This window comes from Hemitrygon akajei, chromosome 20 (genome assembly GCF_048418815.1).
Source record: "Hemitrygon akajei chromosome 20, sHemAka1.3, whole genome shotgun sequence".
In the NCBI taxonomy this organism is placed as follows: Eukaryota; Metazoa; Chordata; class Chondrichthyes; order Myliobatiformes; family Dasyatidae; genus Hemitrygon; species Hemitrygon akajei.
Window position 1 is genome coordinate 72324906 of NC_133143.1, and position 22470 is coordinate 72347375.

Genomic DNA, 22470 nt, shown 5'->3' on the forward strand with positions numbered 1-22470 from the left:
ATGCAGTAATCATTATTCATGTGACTATCAGTTGACAGGATATGAACAGCAGGGAGCTAGCACTGTAATGTGGCCAATTGTAACGTCCTTCAACTGTACTTGAAGTTGTGCTCAGCCAGTTCATTTGAAATAGACAATAGACAATAGACAGTAGGTGCAGGAGTAGGCCATTCGGCCTTTCTAGCCAGCACCGCCATTCACTGTGATCATGGCTGATCATACACAATCAGTACCCCGTTCCTGCCCTCTCCCCATATCCCTTGACCCCACTATCTATAAGAGCTCTATCTAACTCTCTCTTGAATGCATCAAGAGACTTGGCCTCCACTGCCTTCTGGGGCAGAGCATTCCACATATCCACCACTCTCTGGGTGAAAAAGTTTTTCATCATCTCTGTTCTAAATGGGCTACCCCTTATTCTTAAACTGTGGCCTCTAGTTCTGGACTCGCCCATCAGTGGGAACATGCTTCCTGCCTCCAGCGTGTCCAATCCCTTAATAATCTTATATGTTTCAATCAGATCCCCTCTCATCCTTCTAAATTCCAGTGAATACAAGCCCAGTCGCTCCAATCTTTCAACATATGACAGTCCCGCCATTCCAGGAATTAATCTTGTGAACCTACACTGCACTCCCTCAACAGCAAGAATGCCCTTCCTCAAATTTGGAGACCAAAACTGCACACAATACTCCAGGTGGGGTCTCACCAGGGTCCTGTACAACTGCAGAAGGACCTCTTTACTCCTATACTCAATTCCTCTTGTTATAAAGGCCAGCATGCCATTAGCTTTCTTCACTGCCTGCTGTACCTGCATGCTTGCTTTCATTGACTGATGTACAAGAACACCTAGATCTCGTTGTACTTCCCCTTTTCCTAACTTGACTCCATTTAGATAGTAATCTGCCTTCCTGTTCTTCGCCACCAAAGTGGATAACCTCACATTTATCCACATTAAACTGCATCTGCCATACATTTGCCCACTCACCCAACCTGTCCAAGTCACCCTGCATTCTCATAACATCCTCCTGACATTTCACACTGCTACCCCAGCTTTGTGTCATCGGCAAATTTGCTAATGTTACTTTTAATCCCTTCATCTAAATCATTAATGTATATGGTAAACAGCTGCGGTCCCAGCACCGAACCTTGCAGTACCTCACTGGTCACTGGAAATGTTGTGAATCAATTGGTTGTTATCCAATATGTAGTTTGATTCAATTCTGAATTCCAATAGTTTAGCTAGTCTTTACAGCTTCACAGCTATGTGACCCTGAAGGATGTCTGCAGCTGTGATAATGCTGTTCACTGGTACCACTGTGGAGCGGCAGTGGGCAGAGCTCTGCCCCATTGTGTGTACCAGTAAAGTAGTTGCATTTTCCCACCAGGGCATGGTACCAACCAAACATAACAGCCAGAATCCAGTTACTGTTTCAATATGGTACTGTATAGGATCAGTATTTTTTAACAGAGCAAGTTAGAACATGGATATTCCACAAGCACAAGAGATTCTGCAGATGCTGAAAATCCAGAGTAACACACAAAAAAATGCTGGAGGAACTTAGCAGGTCAGGCAGCATCAATGGAATGGAATAAACAGTGATGTTTCAGGACCAAACCTTCGTTAGGACTATGGATGTTACACTGTTGCTGAGAGAAGAGAAAAGTATTTAAGCCAGTACTGATGAAAATCAGCATTGGTTCTCCCAGAATGTTGGTGAACCAGCAGAATAAAGGTTAAACATCCTATCACATTAAAGGCATGGGAGCAGAATTAGGCCATTCAGCACATTGTAAACTCAGAAAAGGAGGAACCAAAAGGGATACAAATAGGGCAAGAAGTTGGAGATAAATGTAGAAAATTCAATTTCATCTTCAAATCCTTATCCAAATCAGTAATGAACAATTATCAGTCAATATTGATCACTGGAATCTAATACTACTGTTATGGAACTATGGAGGAAGCTTGAAAATATGATGCATATTTGGTCCTTTGGATGTTTTCAAAGTTCTTAATCTGTGCAGTTGTGCATAAAGTATGCTCTAATGCCTAGATAGCCTGTCTATTAAAAGTGTATTCATGGACAAACTATCACTGTATATGCAATTTCAAATTATATAATATGAATTGCATCCTTAAATGCATTGTTCTTGGTATAAAATTTACTGGAAGATAAGCTATAAGCCTTTTTAAAAATTTGCATACAGCCAAAATTACCAATGTAAAACCTTTTGTTTTAATACTGTGAAATGGCATTCTCTCTATTCCATAATAAAAATATAATAAAAAACAATGATCAAAAAACAATTTTTTAGATTCTACCCTACTTCAATGGTTATGTATAAAACTCTATTTCACTTCTCGCAAAATTATTAAATTCATTAGAATCAAGGCTTTGTGATTTCTGTCTGACAATTCTTCAGCCTGGCTGCTCAGTTTACTTTCTCAGGCCACCTTTCTCTCATCTCTGGTTGATGTAATCCTATTGAAAGTCACACCTGCAGACAGCATCACACACAAAATGCTGATGGAACACAGCAGGCCAGGCAGCATCTATAGGAAGAAGCACTGTCAACGTTTCGGGCTGAGACCCTTCATCAGGACTAACTGAAAGGAAAGATAGTAAGAGATTTGAAAGTGGGGGGAGGGAGAAATGAGAAATGATAGGAGAAGACAGGAGGGGGTGGGATGAAGTTGAGAGCTGGAAAGGTGATTGGCAAAAGGGATACAGAGCTGGAGAAGGGAAAGGATCATGGGACGGGAGGCCTAGGGAGAAAGAAAGGGGCAGGGGAGCACCAGAGGGAGATGGAGAACAGGCGGAGTGATGGGCAGAGAGAGAACAAAAAGGGGAGGGGGGAAAAATAAATAAATCAGGTAAGAAGGGGAGGAGGGGCATTAACGGAAGTTAGAGGTCAATGTTTATGCCATCAGGTTGGAGGCTACCCAGCTGGTACATAAGGTGTTGTTCCTCCAACCTGAGTGTGGCTTCATCTTGACAGCAGAGGAGGCCATGGATAGACATATCAGAATGGGAATGGGACGTGGAATTAAAATATGTGGCCACTGGGAGATCCTGCTTTCTCTGGCGGACAGAGCATAGGTGTTCAGTGAATGGTCTCCCAGTCTGCACCGGGTCTCACCAATATATAAAAGGCCACAGTGTACCACACCAGCTGACTCACAAGTGAAGGGTTGCCTCACCTGGAAGGACTGTCTGGGGCCCTGAATAGTGGTGAGGGAGGACGTGTAAGGGCAGGTGTAGCACTTGTTCCGCTTGCAAGAATAAGTGCCAGGAGGGAGATCAGTGGGAAGGTATGGGGGGACGAATGGACAAGGGAGTCGCGTAGGGACTACACAGAAAGAGGGGGGGAGGGAAAGATGTGCTTGGTAGTAGGATCCTGCTGGAGGTGGCGGAAGTTACGGAGAATTATACATTGGACCTGGAGGCTGGTGGGGTGGTAGGTGAGGACAGGGGGAACCCTATCCCAAGTGGGGTGGCAGGAGGATGGGGTGAGGGCAGATGTGTGGGAAATGGGAGAGATGCATTTGAGAGCAGAGTTGATGGTGGAAAAAAGGAATCCCCTTTGTTTAAAAAAGGAAGAAATCTTCTTCGTCCTGGAATGAAAAGCCTCACCCTGAGAGCAGATATGGCGGAGATGGAGGAATTGTGAGAAGGGGATGGCATTTTAGCAAGAGACAGAGTGGGAAGAGGAATAGTCCAGGTAGCTGTGAGAGTCAGTGGGCTTATAGTAGATATTGGTAGATAAGCTGTCTCCAGAGATGGAGACAGAAAAATCAAGAAAGGGGAGGGAGGTGTCAGAAATGGACCAGGTTAATTTGAGGGCAGGGTGAAAGTTGGAGGCAAAGTTAATGAAGTCAATGAGCTCAGCATGCGTGCCGGAGGCAGCACCACTGCAGTCGGCGACGTAGCGAAGGAAAAGATGGGGACAGATACCCGTATAGACTTGGAACATGGACTGATCCACAAAGCCAACAAAAAGGCAGGCATAACTGGGACCCATGTGGGTGCCCATGGCTACACCTTTGTTTTGGAGGAAGTGGGAGGAGCCAAAGGAGAAATTTTTGAGAGTAAGAACTAATTCCGCTAGATGGAGGAGAGTGGTGGTAGACGGGAATTGGTTAGGTCTGGAATCCAAAAAGAAGTGGAGAGCTTTGAGACCTTCCTGGTGGGGGATGGAGGTATATAGGACATACACGACGAAATCTGCAGATGCTGGAAATTCAAGCAACACACACAAAATGCTGGTGGAACACATCAGGCCAGGCAGCATCTATAAGGAGAAGCACTGTTGATGTTGATGAAATGTCGACAATGCTTCTCCTTATAGATGCTGCTTGGCTTGCTGTGTTCCACCAGCATTTTGTGTGTATATAGGACATACTCCAGTTTCTCCAGCTCTGTATCCCTTTTGCCAATCACCTTTCCAGCTCTTAGCTTCACCCCACCCCCTCCGGTCTTCTATCATTTCACATTTCCCCCTCCCCCTCCCACTTTCAAATCTCTTACTATCTTTTCTTTCAGTTAGTCCTGGCGAAGGGTCTCGGCCCGAAACGTCGACGGTGCTTCTTCCTATAGATGCTGCCTGGCCTGATGTGTTCCACCAGCATTTTGTGTGTGTTGCTTGAATTTCCAGCATCTGCAGATTTCCTCGTGCCTGCAGACAGCATGCCCAGTTTTTGTAGAGAAGTATTGGTCTGCTTAACCTTCTCTTTACCCCAAGCATTAACTCAAAGACAGAGCAACAAGAGCCTCGGTCTACAAAGGTCCCATATTAAGTTTTAAGACTGGCAATTCATCCACTCTGGCACAAGACTGGACCATCAAACACATCGTCTCCTGCCCACACAACCACGACTTAAGGCTCTAGAACAGAATGTTTGTGCTATACTGATGGAGCAGTGCCAAAGGTACTTCAAGTGAGACGTCAAAGGGAACTCCATCTGCCACATCAGTGGACATGAAGAATGCCAAGGTGGAGAGCAGAGTTCTCTCTGCGGGTACGAGTTTCTTGGCCAACCCTCTCTCTGGTCATTCCCAAACCGGGTCGGTAAGGCAGGCAATGGCTGGTCATAACTTGTATTAATAGCAGGACCACAGTGGTTTAGCAGTAGATGTTCTGAAACTGGTTCTTGCTGATTTTATTTTATTAAAGAATGTTTTACAGTATCTCACACATTCTTCAGCTTAGCTATAGTCTACGAGCCAGTAGGGTTGGTCAGTATCATCTGAGGGGAGTATTGCTCATAGTGATTTTTGGCAAGGTATACATCTCTAGAGTTAGAAAAAATGTGATAGCATTGCACCAGTGGTAGCTTTTTATGTGCTATCATGCATTTTATAACACTACCCTAAAATAAGCATTTCTGAAAATTGGCCAATATAAAGTACAACATATATATTCAACCTAGTGGTATTTTGAAATCAGTGATCCCTCAACATTGAAATTTGTCACAATGATAGCTGTGTTCAAGCACTTTTCATCAAATGTTGTTATAAAATTCTACATAGAAAATGTAGAAAACTATGTCATTGGTGGCACTCGCAGTACAGTGCCCAGTTTCAGTCGAGTGAATCATTTCATTTTTTAAAAATATTTGTCTGTTGTTTATTTTGGAAAAGTCAATAAAAACCTAGGACACATATAATCACATTGATTTGTAGGGAATTTATTCAGGAATTCAAATAAGTAATCACTTTTTGTATATATTCCATATTAACATCAGTACAGCAGAAAATGTTACCCCCCCCCCCCCAAAAGGTTAAAAAACCTCATTTGGAGAGATTTCTGGAGTTTTATCAATGTCATGATATTTTCCATATTGTTGTATCAAATCAAAACAATCTTAAGCTTTTGTCATAGCATATAGAATTACAGTACAATAATTCAAATGTGGGGCTCCATGCGGCCATAACTTAGGCCCCATTTGGTTGTAAACTATATATATTTAACCAAATACTGCTTTGTTTTCCATACTTTCATAACCTATTAATAATCATAATAATTTTCCAAGTCTTCCACGTCTTCCACATCTTCATCTGAACTTTCCACACTGTCTGAGGTGGATGCCTGGTTCTCACAGTCTGCCACTCTACACATGTCAGTACACCTGATGCAATATGCAACACATATTCATCTTGGGAGTGAACAGTTTTTGGACATTTACAGGCCAGTAGATCCAGGACGGCATCGGGTGCTGGCTGGCCTTCCATCCAGTGCACCACCAACTGTTCAGCTTCCTCTTCTCTCTCCACTTCCATCCTCTGCCAACAGGGCCTGGCACTTTTGGGTCCTTCTCCAAACATCTTCTCCATATACCAGGCTGGCAGTTGGCTCACTGTGCATGTTTTGTTAAGCAGTCCTTGCATGGTGGGAGTTGATGACTTTCAATTTCACCTTTTTTGGCACAGAAAAGCTGATTCCTGAGCTCTTTGACCTTGGTGGTCAATGCTTTTGGGGCAAACAGGAGACATGTAAATGCCAACAACACACACAAAATGCTGGTGGAACACAGCAGGCCAGGCAGCATCTATAAGGAGAAGCACTGTCGACGTTTCGGGCCGAGACCCTTTGTCAGGACTCATGTAAATACCTCCAGTTTGTCCACCAGTTCTGGGGAGAGGTCCCATTCCTGATCCAACTCTAAGAATGTGTCCTGGGTTTCCCTGTTGCAGGTCAGAAGTTTTAGGGCACTTACTTCCTTTAGTCTGCAAAAGAGCTTATAGTGTCACATCCTGTATATGCGTGCAACCTGATGAGAGCCTTACAAACCTCTATGCCAACAGTGGCAACAACCTTCCTGATGTCTACAAGCCACACCTCTGGAACAATGGGGCCTCAATCTTGTCATAAAATGCTAAAGACATGATAAAGACATCTGTGTCTTCTGAGCAGATCACTACAGTTTGGTATCCCTGTCTTGAGGCATGGGCAGCATGGAGAAGGCGGCCATCTGCTTCTTCTTGTTGACGCTGAAAAGCTGACACCTCACTGTCTTGAGATGTGATTCTGTTAACATTTGTCATTCACAGTTGCATACGGAATCTTCTCCTGTAGCTTTGCTCTGTACTCTGCCTTCCTCCATTCATGGACTATGAAGCTAATGAGACTATTTCTGCTGCTGACTTTGGTCAGGAAGCTCCTCCCTTGCCTCACCATCTGTGTGCTTGTGATACCTTGCAACTCGTGACCAGTCTCTTCACCCCGTAGAGATCCTTCTTGATAGAGTTCTCCTTGTATGTGTTGAATACAACATCTATTCTGCGACTCTGACTGCCTTCCCTCAGAGCCATACCCAGAATTGTTGTGAAAGTAACTTGATCACCTTTCACTCTTTGGACCAAGTTCATTCCATCAACCACTGTAGCAGAGTTTCCTGGGAGTTGCTCTTCTACTGCTACATTTTTCTGCAAGGTTGTGGATAAAGTAGATTTATTTGTCTTTCTCAGCAATTCTTCTGGTGTGGTCAGGGCCCAGGGCAATGGTCCAAGGGGATGAGAAAGGTTTCAGCACTTAAGTTACAGAGAAAGGTTGAACAAGTTAGGTCTCTATTCATTGGAGCATAGAAGGTTGAGGGGGGATTTGATCGAGTATTTAAAATTTTGAGAGGGATAGATAGAGTTGACGTGAATAGGCTGTTTCCATTGAGAGTAGGGGAGATTCAAACGAGAGGACATGATTTGAGAGTTAGGGGGCAAAAGTTTAAGGGAAACACGAGGGGGTATTTCTTTACTCAGAGAGTGATAACTGTGTGGAATGAGCTTCCTGTAGAAGTAGTAGAGGCCAGTTCAGTTGTGTCATTTAAGGTAAAATTGGATAGGTATATGAACAGGAAAGGAGTGGAGGGTTATGGGCTGAGTGCGGGTAGGTGGGACTAGGTGAGATTAAGAGTTCGGCACGGACTAGGAGGGCCGAGATGGCTGTGATTGTTATATATATGATTATATATATCCTCTATACGTAGACTGTGCCCTTGTGCCATCACTATGATGCGTCCAGACAAAGACCTGTCTGCTTTCAAGATGATCGCCCTCCCATTCGATTTCACTTCTCTCTTCTTACACATATCACTGAATGTTTTCAGCTTGTTTGTTTTCATTGGGCCATGGAATTTCTTTGTTGGTGGGTCTTCCTCTAGTCTCTCATCCTTGAAGTGGCATAGCATTGCTCACCAATCTCATATGCCTTCATCAGGACGGAGGCAATGTCCTTGGGGGCTGCCTTTGCCGTAGCGATGCTAATGAGGTCCCGCTTCTCTGCAAAAGTTACTCCCGCTGCAATGCTGTTACATCTTTTCTAGCACTAGGGGTGTATACCTTGCCAAAAATCACTATAAGAGTTATTCCCCCAGAAGATACCGGTGGCCCAAATTTGGGGTCCAAACTTGTTACCGGAGCATAGCTGGCCCTTATCAACTGACGCTCCATCAATATAATTTCGGATCAGACACACACCCACACCTCATCTTGTTTGATTTAGCTTTCTTTTAAATACAAGTTGCGCATTGTAATAGCATCGCATTTTGAGTTAAGTCTTGACAAGTTTAAAAATAACACTTACGCTTGCTGGCAGCTGTTTCGAGGACGAGTAGGAAGGTGGTTGTGAATAGACCGAACAAGAGACAGCCCTTCATAGTGAGTCCAGGGATGAACACCTTCTCAGGACTCCGCGCAAAGCCACTGCTTAAAAAGGACAGTAAAATACACTCCTCGTATAATCACTGCCTCATCATCTCCTTCCTAATCATGTGATGAGTTTAATAAAAACCACTTGACTGCCCATTAAAAACTGCGCTCAGTTCTCCTCATGGGTCTGAGTCATTGTCCGCATGCTTTCTGTAATACCTTTTAATATGATGGAATGCCTTGTCTTTATGTCCCAGGGATATGGAGTCATGGCAGAAAGGCGAAAAGAACTGGGCTCCTGCATTGAAAGATGGAGCCGAGGGTTTCGAGTTTGTTTCCAAAAACCATATAAATCAAAAAAGTGTAGTCTTTTTGAGTGGGACATTTGACAAACAGGGATCAAGGAACTTAGAGTGCAAGTAAATTGGTTCTTCGCCTGGAAAGAGTGTTTGGAGCCTTAGTAAATCAAACTGGATTTGCCGCGTTCATGGAAGTGAAGTGTCACCAAATTTCCACCCTTTTAATTCCGATTATAGAGAAGCATGATAAACTTATACTGCAAATATTTTCTTGTCAGGTTGACTTTAGGGTTTAAAACATAGAACTTAGGACAGTAAAGGCCATTCAACCCACTATGTTGTGCTGGCCTTTTAACTTACTCAAAGATAAATCCCAACCATAAAACTAAAAGACCATAAGATATAGGAACAGAACTAGGTCATTATTTCATCGAGTCTGCTCCACCATTCCATCATAGCTGATCCCAGATCCCACTCAACCCCAGATACCTACATTCTTGCCATATCCATTGATGCCTTGACCAATAACGAAAAAATCAACTTCCACTTTAAATATACCCATGGACTTGGCCTCCACTGCAGTCTGTGGCAGACCATTCCACAGATTCACTACTTTCTGGCAAAAAATAATTTCTCCTTAACTCTGTTCTAAAAGGTCTCACCTCAATTTTGAGTCTGAGCTCTCTAGATCTGGATACACGCACCTCATGAAACATCCTCTCCAAATCCACCTTAACTGGTAGGTTTCAATGAGATCCTTCTATGTTTTTTCTAAATTCCAGAGAGTACAGGCCCAAAGCTGCCAAACAATCCTCATATCTTTACCCCTTCATTCCCAGAATCATCCCCACGAACCTTCTCTGGACTCTCTCCAATGACAACACATCCTTTCTGAGATATGGGGCCCAAAATTGTTGATAATACTCCGTGCAGCTTGACCAGTGCTTTATAAAGGCTCAGCATTATCTCCTTGCTTTTATATTCCATTCCCCTTGAAATAAATGCCAACATTGCTTTAGCCTTCTTTAACACAGACTCAACCTGTAAGTTATCCTTCTAGTAGTCTGGCACGAGAGCTCCTAAGTCCCTTGCACCTCTGATGTTTGAACCTTCTCCACATTTAGATAATAGTCCACACTATTATTCCTTTTACCAAAATGTATCAATTCCATTACCCAAATCATTGACAAATGATGTGAAAAGTAACAGTCCAGTACTGACCTCTAAGGAACACCACTAGTCACAGGCAGCCAACCAGAAAAGGGCTTTTTTATTCCCACTCGCTGCCTCTTGCCTGTCAGCCATTCCTCTATCCATGCCAGTAGAATTTTATCTTGTTTAGCAACTCATGTTGGCACCTTATCAAATGGCTTCTGAAAATCCAAATAAGTGACATCCACTGCCCCTCCTTTGTCCACCCTGTTTGTTACTTCCTCAAAGAACTCTAACAGATTTGTCAGGCAAGATTTCCCTTTACAGAAACCATGCTGACTTTGACTTATTTTATCATTAGTCTCCAAGTACCTCGAAACCTCATCCTTAATAATAGAAATCAACACTTTCCCAACCACTGAGGTTAGGCTATCTGGCCTATAATTTCCTTTCTTTTGCCTTCCTCCCTCTTAAAGAGTGGAGTGACATTTGCAATCTTCCAGTCCTCCAGGACCATGCCAGAATCAAGTGATTCTTGAAATATCATGACCAATGCATCCGTTATCTCTTAAGCAACCTCTCTCAGGACTTTGGGATGGAGTCCATCTGGTCCAGGTGTCTAATCCACCTTAAGACCTTTGAGTTTGCCTAGCACTTCTTCCTTTGTAATAGCAATGGCACTCACTCCTGCTCCCTAACACTCACGGACTTCTGGCACACTGCTAGTGTCTTCCACAGTGAAGACTGATGCAAAGTACTCATTAAGTTAATTTGCCATTTTTTTGTTCCCCATTACTACCTCACCAGTATCATTCTCCAGTGGTTCAATATCAACACTCACCTCCCTTTTACTCTTTACATAATTTTAAAAAAAGTTTTGGTACCCTGCTTTATGTTATTGGCCAGTTTGCCCTCATATTTCATCTCTTCCCTTCTTATAGCTTTTTAGTTGCCTTCTGTTGGATTTTAGAAGTTTCTCAATCATCCAACATCTCACTCACTTTTGCTATCTTCTATGCCCTTTCTCTGGCTTTTATGCAGTCCTTAATTACCCATGTCAGCCACGGTTGACTACCCCTGCCATTTGAGAACTTCTTCCTGTGTGGCACATATCTATCCTGCGCCTTGTGAACTATTCCAGGAAACTTCAGCCATCTCAGCTCTGCAATCGCACCCACCAGTATCCTCCTCCAATCCAATTGAGCAAGCTCCTGTCTCATGCCTCTGTAATTCCCTTTATTCCATTGCAATACTGATACATGTGAGTTATGTTTCTCCCTCTCAAATTAGAGAACATAACCCTCCAAGAGGGTTACTATCTAAGAGTATCTGAAATGTCCCTGAAGTATCTGCCTCTACCACCATCTCTGGCAGCACATTCCACGCACCCCCCTCCCCACCACTCTGTGTAAAACACCTACCTCTGACATTCCCCTATACTTTCCTCCAAACACATTAAAATTATACTCTCTAATATTAGACATTTCCACCCTGGGAAAAATGTGTTGGCTGTCCATTCTATCTATGCCTTTCATCATCTTATGCACTTCTATCAAGTTGCCTCTTATCCTCCTTCACTCCATAGAGAAAAGCCCCAGCTCATTCAACTTATCCTCAATAAACACATCCAGCCAGCATCCTAGTAAACATTCCACACTCTCTAAAGCTTTCATATCCTTCTATAATGAGGTGACCAAAATTGAACCCAATATTTCAACTCTAACCAGAATTTTATAGTTGCCACATTACCTCATGGCATCATTACATCATATTGACCTGTGAGCTCAGTTCATGACATCAGTGCTTGAGAGGATGGGTCCTTCCCATCTATGCTCCTCAATGTTACAGCTCCACACCAAACCCCGGTGTACTTTGATCCAAAAATGTATTTCCAACTTCACCCATCCTTCCTCATAGTTACAATTTTCCAGAACTGGAAATATTTGTAAATCTCTGCTATATTCCCAGCATTGCAACCATGCCCAAGTTCCATCCTATATTTCCTCTCATCTGTTAAATTCTACATTTTCTACAATGCTATAAATTCTATATTTTTGCATATATACCTTTACAACATACTGTCCCAGTTGTATTTGATTCCAGCTTATTGCAAAATTCACATTTCTGAATCAAGCAATGTAATAGGAGAAAATGAAAATGATGTTCATTGTAAATTCAGGTGAAGAATTTTACAATTTATGCTAGCGTATGAGTCAATAATAATGAACACTGTACGTGGCTTATCAACGGCATCAACAGAGCTCTACAAAGAGGAATTTTTCACAGGTTGATGGCAGTTATTTAAAAAGGGAGCTTCGAAAGCATTTGTCCACTGTACGTGGCCTATCAGCAGTGTCAACAGAGCCCTGCAAACTAAATAAAAGTACAGAAGGGATAAGCGGAGTGGCCATTGCACGGGAGAGTAGATGCAACAGGATTTGGCTCAAAGAAGGCTTTGGCTCGGAAGAGACATCAGCTCTGTGTAAAGTGCCTGTTAAGGTTTCCTTTTTGTTTTATTTTCCTCTTACTGTACCACTTAAATGGCCGTGGTGTGCTCTTTGTGCCGGATGTTGGAGAACTGGGAGACCCAGAGTCTCCCGGGGAACTATATCTGTGTGAAGTGCATCTGGCTGCAGCTCCTTGAAGACCGTGTTAGGGATCTGGAGCAGCAACTGGATGACCTTTCGGTTTGTACAGGAGAGCAAGAATATAATCGATCAGAGTTACAGGGAAGTAATCACCCCGAAGTTGCAGGAGGCTAGTAGCTGGGTGACTGCCAGGAGAAATGGAAATAGGCAGTTAGAGCAGAGCAGCCCTGTGGTCATCCCCCTCAAAAACAAGTATACCGCTTTGGATATTTTTGTGGGGGATGATCTCCTGGGAGAATGCCACAGCAACAGGGTTACAGGCACTGAGCATGGGTCCATGGTGCTGCAGGGAAAGAGAGAGGAGAAGGGAGGGTTAGGGATTGGGGACTCAGTAGTGAGGGGAACAGACAGGAGATTCTGTGGACATGAACGGGACACCCGGATCATATGTTGCCTCCCAGGTACCAGAGTCAGGGTTGTCTCAAATCGCATCCACAACATTTTGGAGAGGGAGGGGAAGCAGCCAGATGTTTTGGTACATATTGGTACCAATGACATAGGAAGGAAAAGCAATGAGGTCCTGAAAAGAGAATTTAGAGAGCTAGGTAGAAAGCTGAGAAGCAGGACCTCCCTGGTAGTAATTTCTGGATTTCTACCTGTGCCACGCACCAGTGAGGGTAGAAACAGGATAATTTGGCAGATAAATGCGTGGCTGAGAAGCTGGTGAAGGGGGGCAGGGCTTCAGGTTCTTGGATAATTGGGATCTTTTCTGGGGGAGGTAAGACCTGTTCAAAAGTGACAGGTTGCATCTGAACCCAAGGGGGACCAATATTCTCATGGGCAGGTTTGTTAGAGTTGTTGAGGAGGGTTTAAATTAATTTGGCAAGGTGTTGGGAGCCAGAATGAAGGGACTCAGGATAGCAAGATAGAGGACTGGGAAATTTTTAAAAACCTACAGGGAGCAACTAAAAAAATCATTAGAAGGGAAAAGATGAAATACAAAAACAAGCTAGCAAATAATATCAAAGTAGATAGAAAAGTTTTTTTTCAAATATGTTAAAAATAAAAGAGAAATGAGAGTGGATATAGGACCGCTAGAAAATGAGGCAGGAGAAATAATAACAGGGGACAAGGAGATGGCTGATGAATTAAATGAGTATTTTTCAACAGTCTTCACTGTCGAAGATATAAGCAGTATGCCTGATGTTGTAGTGTGTGAAGAAAGAGAAGTGGGTGCAGTTACTGTTATAAGAGAGAAACTGCTCAAAAAGTTGCATGACCTAAATGTACATAGGTCTCCTGGACCCGATGAACTGCATCCTAGGGTCCTGAAAGAGGTAGCGTTAGAGATTATGGTGGCATTAGAAATGATCTTTCAAAAATCATTGGACTCTGTCATGGTGCCAGAGGACTGGAAAATTGCAAATATTACTCCACTCTTTAAGAAAGGAGGAAAGTAGCAAAAAGAAAATTATAGAGCAGTTAGCCTGACTTCATTGGTTGGACAATGTTAGAGTCAATTGTTAAGGATGAGGTGATGGAGTACTTGGTGACACAGGACAAGATAGGACGAAGTCAGCATGGTTTCCTTAAGGGAGAATCCTGCCTGATGAACCTGCTGGAGTTTACAAGTAGAATAGATAAAGGGGATGCAGTGGATGCTGTATATTTGGACTTTCAGGCCTTTGACAAGGTGCCACACATAAGGCTGCTTACTAAGTTAAGAGCCCACGGTATTACAGGAAAGTTATTAACATGGTTAGAGCATTGGCCGATTGGTAGGAGGCAGCGAATGGGAATAAAAAGATCCTTTTCTGGTTGGCTGCCAGTGGTGTTCTGCAGGGGTCAGTGTTGGGACCACTTCTTTTTATGCTATGTATAAATGATTTAGATGATAGAATAGATGGCTTTGTTTCCAAGTTTGCAGATGACATGAAAATTGGTGGAGGGCAGGTAGTGTTGAGGAAACAGGAAAGCTGCAGAAAGACTTATACAGATTAGGAGAACGGGCAAGAAAGTGGCAAATGAAATGCAATGTTGGAAATGCATGGTCATGCACTTTGGTAGTAGAAATAAATGAGCGAACTATTTTCTGAATGGGAAGAAAATCCAAGAATCTGAGATGCAGAGAGATTTGGGAGTCCTTGTGCAGAACACCCTGAAGGTTAACTTGCAGGTTGAGTCAGTGGAGAGGAAGGCAAATGCCATGTTAGCATTTATTTCAAGAGATCTAGAATACAAGAGCAAGGATGTATTGCTGAGTCTTTATAAGGCACTTGTGAGGCCTCACCTTGAGTATTGTGAACAGTTTTGGGCCCCTCATCTTAGAAAAGATGTGCTGGCATTGGAGTGGGTCCAGAGGAGGTTCACAAGGATGATTCCAGGAATGAAAGGGTTATCATACGAGGAACGTTTGATGGCTGTGGGTCTGTACTTGCTGGAATTCAGAAGGATGAGGGGGGATCTCATTGAAACCTTTCGAATGTTGAAAGGCCTAGACAGAGGAGATGTGGAAAGGATGTTTCCCATGGTGGGGGAGTCTAGAACAAGAGGGCACAGCCTCAGGATAGAGGGGCACCCTTTCAAAACAGAGATGCAGAGAAATTTCTTTAGCCAAAGGGTGCTGAATTTGTGGAATTTGTTGCCACATGCAACTGTGATGGCCAGGTCATTGGGTATATTTAAGGCAGTGATTGATAGGTTCTTGATTGGACATGGCATCAAAGGTTACGGGGAGAAGGCTGGGAACTGGGGTTGAGGAGGAGATAGAAAAGAGGATCAGACATGATTGAATGGCAGAGCAGACTCGATGGACCAGATGGCCTAATTCTGCTCCTATGTCTTATGGTCTAACTCGAGTTCAGAGATTTCAGTTTTTTGTTCTGTTCTGAGAAAAAAAACAGAAGGCTTGGAACTTGCAAAACTATTTTGGAATACTAGCAGGCATATCTCACTGTGTTCAGATTTTCTGAATAAAGACCCATTTGATGGTTTGCTGTAAAAATGCAGAAATGAGTCGTTGATAAAATCCTTGTGAAGAAGTAATCACTCTCAGATGACCAATTTTCCAATAATGTTGTTTGTGTTACTGCTGAACCTAATTAATTTTTTGATACTGCAGAGCAATTTAACCATTTGAAAACTAATACTGAAGAAATGATGCTTGAGACAGTGGCACAGCTTTGCACTTCTACTGACCAGGCTCAATCCTAACCTCCAGCACTGTATGGAGAATGCACATTCCTCTGTGACTACATGAGAAAGGTACAGCACAGACATAGGCCATTCAGCCTGCCTTGTGCTGCTGGATCCTGGCAGATCGCCGCCCCCACTTCTGCCCCTCTGTCCCTCAACACAAGAGCACCTCAGGTCTGGGTCCTAAGCACTATTCTTTACTCTCTGTGTACCCATGACTGTTGCCACCCACAGCTCCAATCTGCTAATTAAATTTGCTGACAATACTACATTGATTGGCCTTATCTCAAATAATAACAAGGCAGCCTACAGCGAAGAAGTCATCATCCTGATACAGCGGTGTCAAGAAAACAACCTCTCCCTCAATGTCGCAGAAACAAAGGACCCGGTTGTGGACTACAGGAGGAATGGAGACAGGCTAGCCCCTATTGACATCAATGGATCTGGGGTTGATAGGGTGAACAGCTTTAAGTTCCTTGGCATCCACATCACCGAGGATCTCATGTGGTCTGTATGTATTGGCTGTGTGGTGAAAAAAGCACAATAGTGCCTCTTTCACCACAAACAGTTGAAGAAGTTTGGCATGAGGACTAAGGACTTTCTACAGGTGCACAATTGAGAGCATCCTGACTGGCTGCATCACTGCCTGGTACAGGAACTGTACCTCCCTTAATCACATGACTCTGCAGAGAGTGGTGCCGACAGCCCTGTGCATCTGTAGATGTGAACGTTCCATGATTCAGGACACTTACAATGACAGGTGTGTAAAAAGGGCCTGTAGGATCATTGGGGACCCGAGCCATCCCAACCACAAACTGTTCCAGCTGCTACCATCTGGGAAATGGTACCACAGCATAAAAGCCAGGACCAACAGGCTCTTGGACAGCTTCTTCCACCGGGCTATCAGACTGATTCATTCATGCTGATAAAATCGTATTTCTATGTTAGATTGACTGTCCTGTTGTACATACTATTTATTACAAATTACTATTAATTGCACATTGCACAGTCAGACACAGATGTAACGTAAAAAATTTTACTCCTCATGTATGTGAAGGATGTAAGAAATAAATTCGATTCAATTCAGCCCATCTAGTCCATGTAGAAACTATTTAAACTACTAACTGCCATCAATCCACACCAGGACCATAGCCTTCCATTGCCCTTTCATCCATCTACCTATCTAAGTTTTTCTTAAATGTTGAAATTGGGCTCACATGCACCACTTGTGCTGGCAGCTTGTTCCATTCTCTCACTTTTCACCTTTCATTCTTAACCCATGATCTCTAATTGTAGTCCCATTCAACCTCAGTGGAAAAAGTCTGCTTCCATTTACACTATCGATCTCCCTTATAATTTTGTATACCTCTATCAATTCTCCCTCAATCTATTACATTCTAAAAAATACAGTCCTAACCTGCTCAATCTTTTGTGTTAACTCAGGTCCTGCAGACCCAGCAACATCCTTGTAAATTTTCTCTGAACCCTTTCAATTTCAATTACATCATTCCTGTAGGTAGGTGACCAAAACTGTGCACAGTACTCTAAAATAGGCCTCACCAATGTCTCCCAGCTATAATCTTTCAGCCATGATTCAATGATACTTACATCATACCTGCCAATCTGCAATGTGCTGTAAGTTCATCTACCTTAATACATATACTGCACATAGTCAAATACAATACCTTCAGTCCTTTATTTACCCTTTTTGATTTTGTCACACCATGCTCAATCTTTTGACTCCTAACTTTGTCTCACATCTGCCTCTACAACCTCTCCACTAACTGTTGAGGCACTCTGGTTGCCATTCCCCTGCAACTCTAGTTTAAACCCTACCAGGCAGCATTTACAAACCTTCCCACTAGAATATTAGTCCCCTTCCAGTTCAGGTGCAAACAATTCCTTTTTAACAGGTCCCACTTTCTTTGGAGGAAAGCCCAGTGATCCAAAAATCTTATGCCCTTTCTCTTACACCAACTCCTTAGCCACATATTAATCTTCCTTGTTCTAGCCTCATTAGCAATGGCACAGCTAGTGAAGGATTGTCTATGGAGTCTCTGTGGGTGGAGGTAAGGAACAGGAAGGGGTCAATAACTTTACTGGGTGTTTTTTATAGGCTGCCCAATAGTAACAAGGATATCGAGGAGCAGATAGGGAAACTGATCCTGGAAAGGTGTAATAATAACAGAGTTGGCATGATGGGAGATTTTAATTTCCCAAATATCGATTGGCATCTCCCTAGATCAAGGGGTTTAGATGGGGTGGAGTTTATTTGGTGTGTTCAGGAAGGTTTATTGATACAATATATAGATAAGCCTACAAGAGGAGAGACTGTAATTGATTAGGTATTGGGAAACAAACCTGATCAGGTGTCGGATCTCTCAGTGGGAGAGCATTTTGGAAACAGTGATCATAATTCTATCTCCTTGACAATAGCATTGGAGAGAGATAGGATCAGACAAGTTAGAAAAGCGTTTAATTGGAGTAAAGGGAATTATGAGGCTATCAGGCAGGAAATTGGAAGCTTAAATTGGGAACAGATGTTCTCAGGGAAAAATACAGAAGATAATGTGTCAAATGTTCAGGGGAGATTTGTTTGGAGTTCTGCATAGGTACGTTCCAATGACACAGGGAAGTTATGGCAGAGTACAGAAACCATGGTGTACAAAGGCTGTAATAAATCTAGTCAAGAAGAAAAGAAAAGCTTACAAAAGGTTCAGAGAGCTAGGTAATGCTAGAGACCTAGAAAATTATAAGGCTAACAGGAAAGAGCTTAAAAAGGAAATTAGGAGAGCCAGAAGGGGCCATGAGAAGGCCTTGGTGGGAAGGATTAAGGAAAACCCCAAGGCATTCTACAAGTATGTGAAGAGCAAGAAGATAAGATGTGAAAGAACAGGACCTATCAAGTGTGACAGTGGGAAAGTGTGTATGGAACCGGAGGAAATAACAGAGGTACTTAATGAATACTTTCCTTCAGTATTCACTATGGAAAAGGATCTTGGTGATAGTAGTGATGACTTGCAGTGCACTGAAAAGCTTGAGCATGTAGATATTAAGAAAGAGGATGTGCTGGAGCTTTCGGAAAGCATCAAGTTGGATAAGTCGCTGGGACTGGATGAGATATACCCCAGGCTACTGTGGGAGGCAAGGGAAGAGATTGTTGAGCCTCCGGCGATGATCTTTGCATCATCAATGGGGACAGGAGAGGTTCCAGAGGATTGGAGGGTTGTAGATATTGTTCCTTTATTCAAGAAAGGGAGTAGAGATAGCCGAGGAAATTATAGACCAGTGAGTCTTACTTCAGTGGTTGGTAAGTTGATGGAGAAGATCCCGAGAGGCAGGATTTATGAACGTCTGGAGAAGTATAATATGAATAGGAATAGTCAGCATGGCTTTGTCAAAGGCAGGTTGTGCCTTATGAGCCTGATTGAATTTTTTGAGGATGTGACTAAACACATTGATGAAGGAAGAGCAGTAGATGTAGTGTATATGGATTTCAGCAAGGCATTTGATAAGGTACCCCATGCAAGGCTTATTGAGAAAGTAAGGAGGCATGTGATCCAAGGGCAAATTGCTCTGTGGATCCAGAACTGGCTTGCCCACAAAGAGTGGTTGTAGACAGGTCATGTTCTGCATGGAGGTCGGTGGCCAGTGGTGTGCCTCAGGGATCTGTTCTGGGACCCTTACTCTTCATGAATTTTATAAATGACCTGGATGAGGAAGTGGAGGGATGGGTTAGTAAGTTTGCTGATGACACAAAGGTTGGAGGTGTTGTGGATAGTGTGGAGGGCTGTCAGAGGTTACAACAGGACATTGATAGGATGCAAAACTAGGCTGAGATGTGGCAGATGGCGTTCAACCTAGGTAACTGTGAAGTGGTTCATTTTGGTAGGTCAAATATGATGGAAGAATATAATATTAATGGTAAGACTCTTGGCAGTGTGGAGGATCAGAGGGATCTTGGGGTCTGAGTCCATAGGACGCTCAAAGCAGCTGCGCAGGTTGACTCTGTGGTTAAGAAGGCTTACAGTGTATTGGCCTTCATTAATCGTGGAATTGAATTTAGGAGCTGAGAGGTAATGTTGCAGCTATATAGGACCCTGGTCAGACCCCACTTGTAGTACTGTGCTCAGTTCTGGTCACTTCACTACAGGAAGGATGTGCAAGCCATAGAAAAGATGCAGAGGAGATTTACAAGGATGTTGCCTGGATTGGGGAGCATGCCTTATGAAAACAGGTTGAGTGAACTCGGCCTTTTCTCCTTGGAGCGATGGAGGATAAGAGGTGACCTGATAAAGGTGTATAAGATGATGAGAGGCACTGATCATGTGAATAGTCAGAGGTTTTTTCCCAGGGCTGAAATGGTTGCCACAAGAGGACACAGGTTTAAGGTGTTGGGGAGTAGGTACAGAGGAGATGTCAGGGGTAAGTTTTTTACTCAGAGAGTGGTGAGTGCATGGAATGGACTGCCAGCAACAGTGGTGGAGGCGGATATGATAGGGTCTTTTAAGAGACTTTTAGATAGGTACATGGAGCTTAGTAAAATAGAGGGCTATAGATAAGCCTAGTAATTTCTAAGTTAGGGCATGTTCGGCACAACTTTGTGGGCCTGTATTGTGTATTGTGCTGTAGGTTTTCTATGTTGCAGTCCTGAGATTGCAACCCTGGAGGTCCTGCTCTTTAACTTGGCACCTAACTCCCTGAATTCCCTATGCAGAATGTCATCACTCCTCCTGCCCATGTCATTGGTACCTACATGGAGGCTGTTCTCCCTCCCACTTAAGAATGCTGAGGACTTGATCCAAGATGTCCTAGCCCCTGGAACCCAGGAGGCAACATATCATCTGGGAATCTCATTCTCATTCTCACCCACAGAACCTTCTGTCCGTCCCCCTAACGAATCCCCTATCACCGCCACCTCTTCTACCTCCTTCCCTTCTGAGCCTCAGAGACAGACACAAGCCAGAGACACAACCACTATGACTCTCCTCTGTTAGGTCACCCCCACCCGACAATATCAAAAGTAATATATCTGCTGTTGAGGGTGATGGTTACGGGTAATCCGCACCGGCTCCTTTCCATTACTACTTTCCATTTCCTGTCACACTGTTTTCTGTGTCCTGCACCTAGAATGTAACTACCGGTACCTTTCTACACGTCTATCTATCACCTGCTCAGCGTCCTGAATAATCTGGAGTTTATATAGTTCCAGTGATGAAGTGTTTTCAGAGCCTGGTATTGAAGCATATCAGCTCCTGTCTGAATGGTGACTTGGATCTGCTCCAGTTCACCTACTGAAGCAACAGGTCTACAGCAGATGCCATCTTGTTGGCTTTTTACACAACCCTGGAATATCTGGACAATAAAGATACATCAGGATGCTCTTTATTGATTACAGCTCAGCATTTAACACCATCATCCCCTCAAAACTAATCAGTAAACTACAAGCTCAGGGCCTCAATATCCCCTTATGCAATTCAATCCTGGATTTTCTCACTTGCAGACCCCAGTCAGTTCAGATTGGCAAAAACATCTCCTCACAATCTACATCAGCACAAGAGCACCACAGGGATGTGTGCTTAGCCCCCTGCTCGACTTGCTTTACCCCTATGACTGTGTAGCTAAGTGCAGCTCCAACATCACATACAAGCTTGTTGATGACACCACTGTATCAAGGTGGGTGATGAATCAGCATACAGGAGGGAGACTGAAAACCTGGCTGAGTGATGTAATAACAACAACTTCTCATACACCAATACCAGAGGTCCATGAGCCAGTAATCCTATAAGGATCAAAGGTGGAGAATGTCAGTAACTTTAAATTAGACCATAAGACCTTAAGATATAGGAGCAAAATCTGGCCATTCAGTCTATCAAGTCTGCTCTGCCATTCCATATGGCTGATCCCTGATTCCAGTCAACCTCATACACTTGCCTTCTCGCTATATCCTATTTTGCCCTGACTGATCAGGAATCAATCATCTTCCATCTTAGATATACCCACTGACCTGGCTCCACCTCATCCTGTAGCAGAACATTTGACAGATTCCCCACTCTCTGGCTAACATTCCCTCCTTACCTCTGTTCTAAAAGGCCGCCACTTAACTTTGAGGCTGTGGCCTCTGGTTCCTCTCCACATTCGCCTTATCTAGTCCTTTCAACATTCAGTAGGTTTCAATGAGATCCCACACATTCTTCTAAATTCCAGTGAGTACGGGCCCAAAACTGCCAAACTCACCTCATATCTTAACCCTTTCTTTCCCAGAATCATCCTTGTGAACCTCCTCTGGACTCTTTCCACTGACAACACATCCTTTCTGAGATCTACGGCCCAAAATTGTTGACAATACTCCAAGTGCAGCCTGACTAGTGTCTTATAAAACCTAAGCATTATCTCTTTGCTTTTATATTCTATTCCCCTTGAAATGAATGTCAACATTGCATTTGCTTTCTTTAGCACAGACCCAACCTGTAAATTAACCTTCTGGGAGTTTTGCACGGGTTCTCCTAGGTCCCTCTGCACCTCTGATGTTTGAATTTCCTCTCCATCTAAATACTACTCCACACTATTGCTCCTTTTACCAAAATACATTAT

At 43.3% G+C, this 22470-nt stretch overlaps 1 protein-coding gene across 2 annotated transcripts in view; it reads right to left on the reverse strand.

Annotated features, from left to right (window-relative positions):
• gpnmb (glycoprotein (transmembrane) nmb) overlaps window positions 1-8694 on the reverse strand; it is a 76081-nt gene extending 67387 nt beyond the window's left edge. For both annotated transcript variants that reach the window (XM_073024599.1, XM_073024600.1), the window contains exon 1: window positions 8578-8694. In XM_073024599.1, coding sequence (XP_072880700.1) covers window positions 8578-8650 — 73 coding nt within the window. In that variant the 5' untranslated portion in view covers window positions 8651-8694. The remainder of the gene's footprint in view (window positions 1-8577) is intronic.
• Between the last annotated feature and the right edge of the window lie 13776 nt (window positions 8695-22470).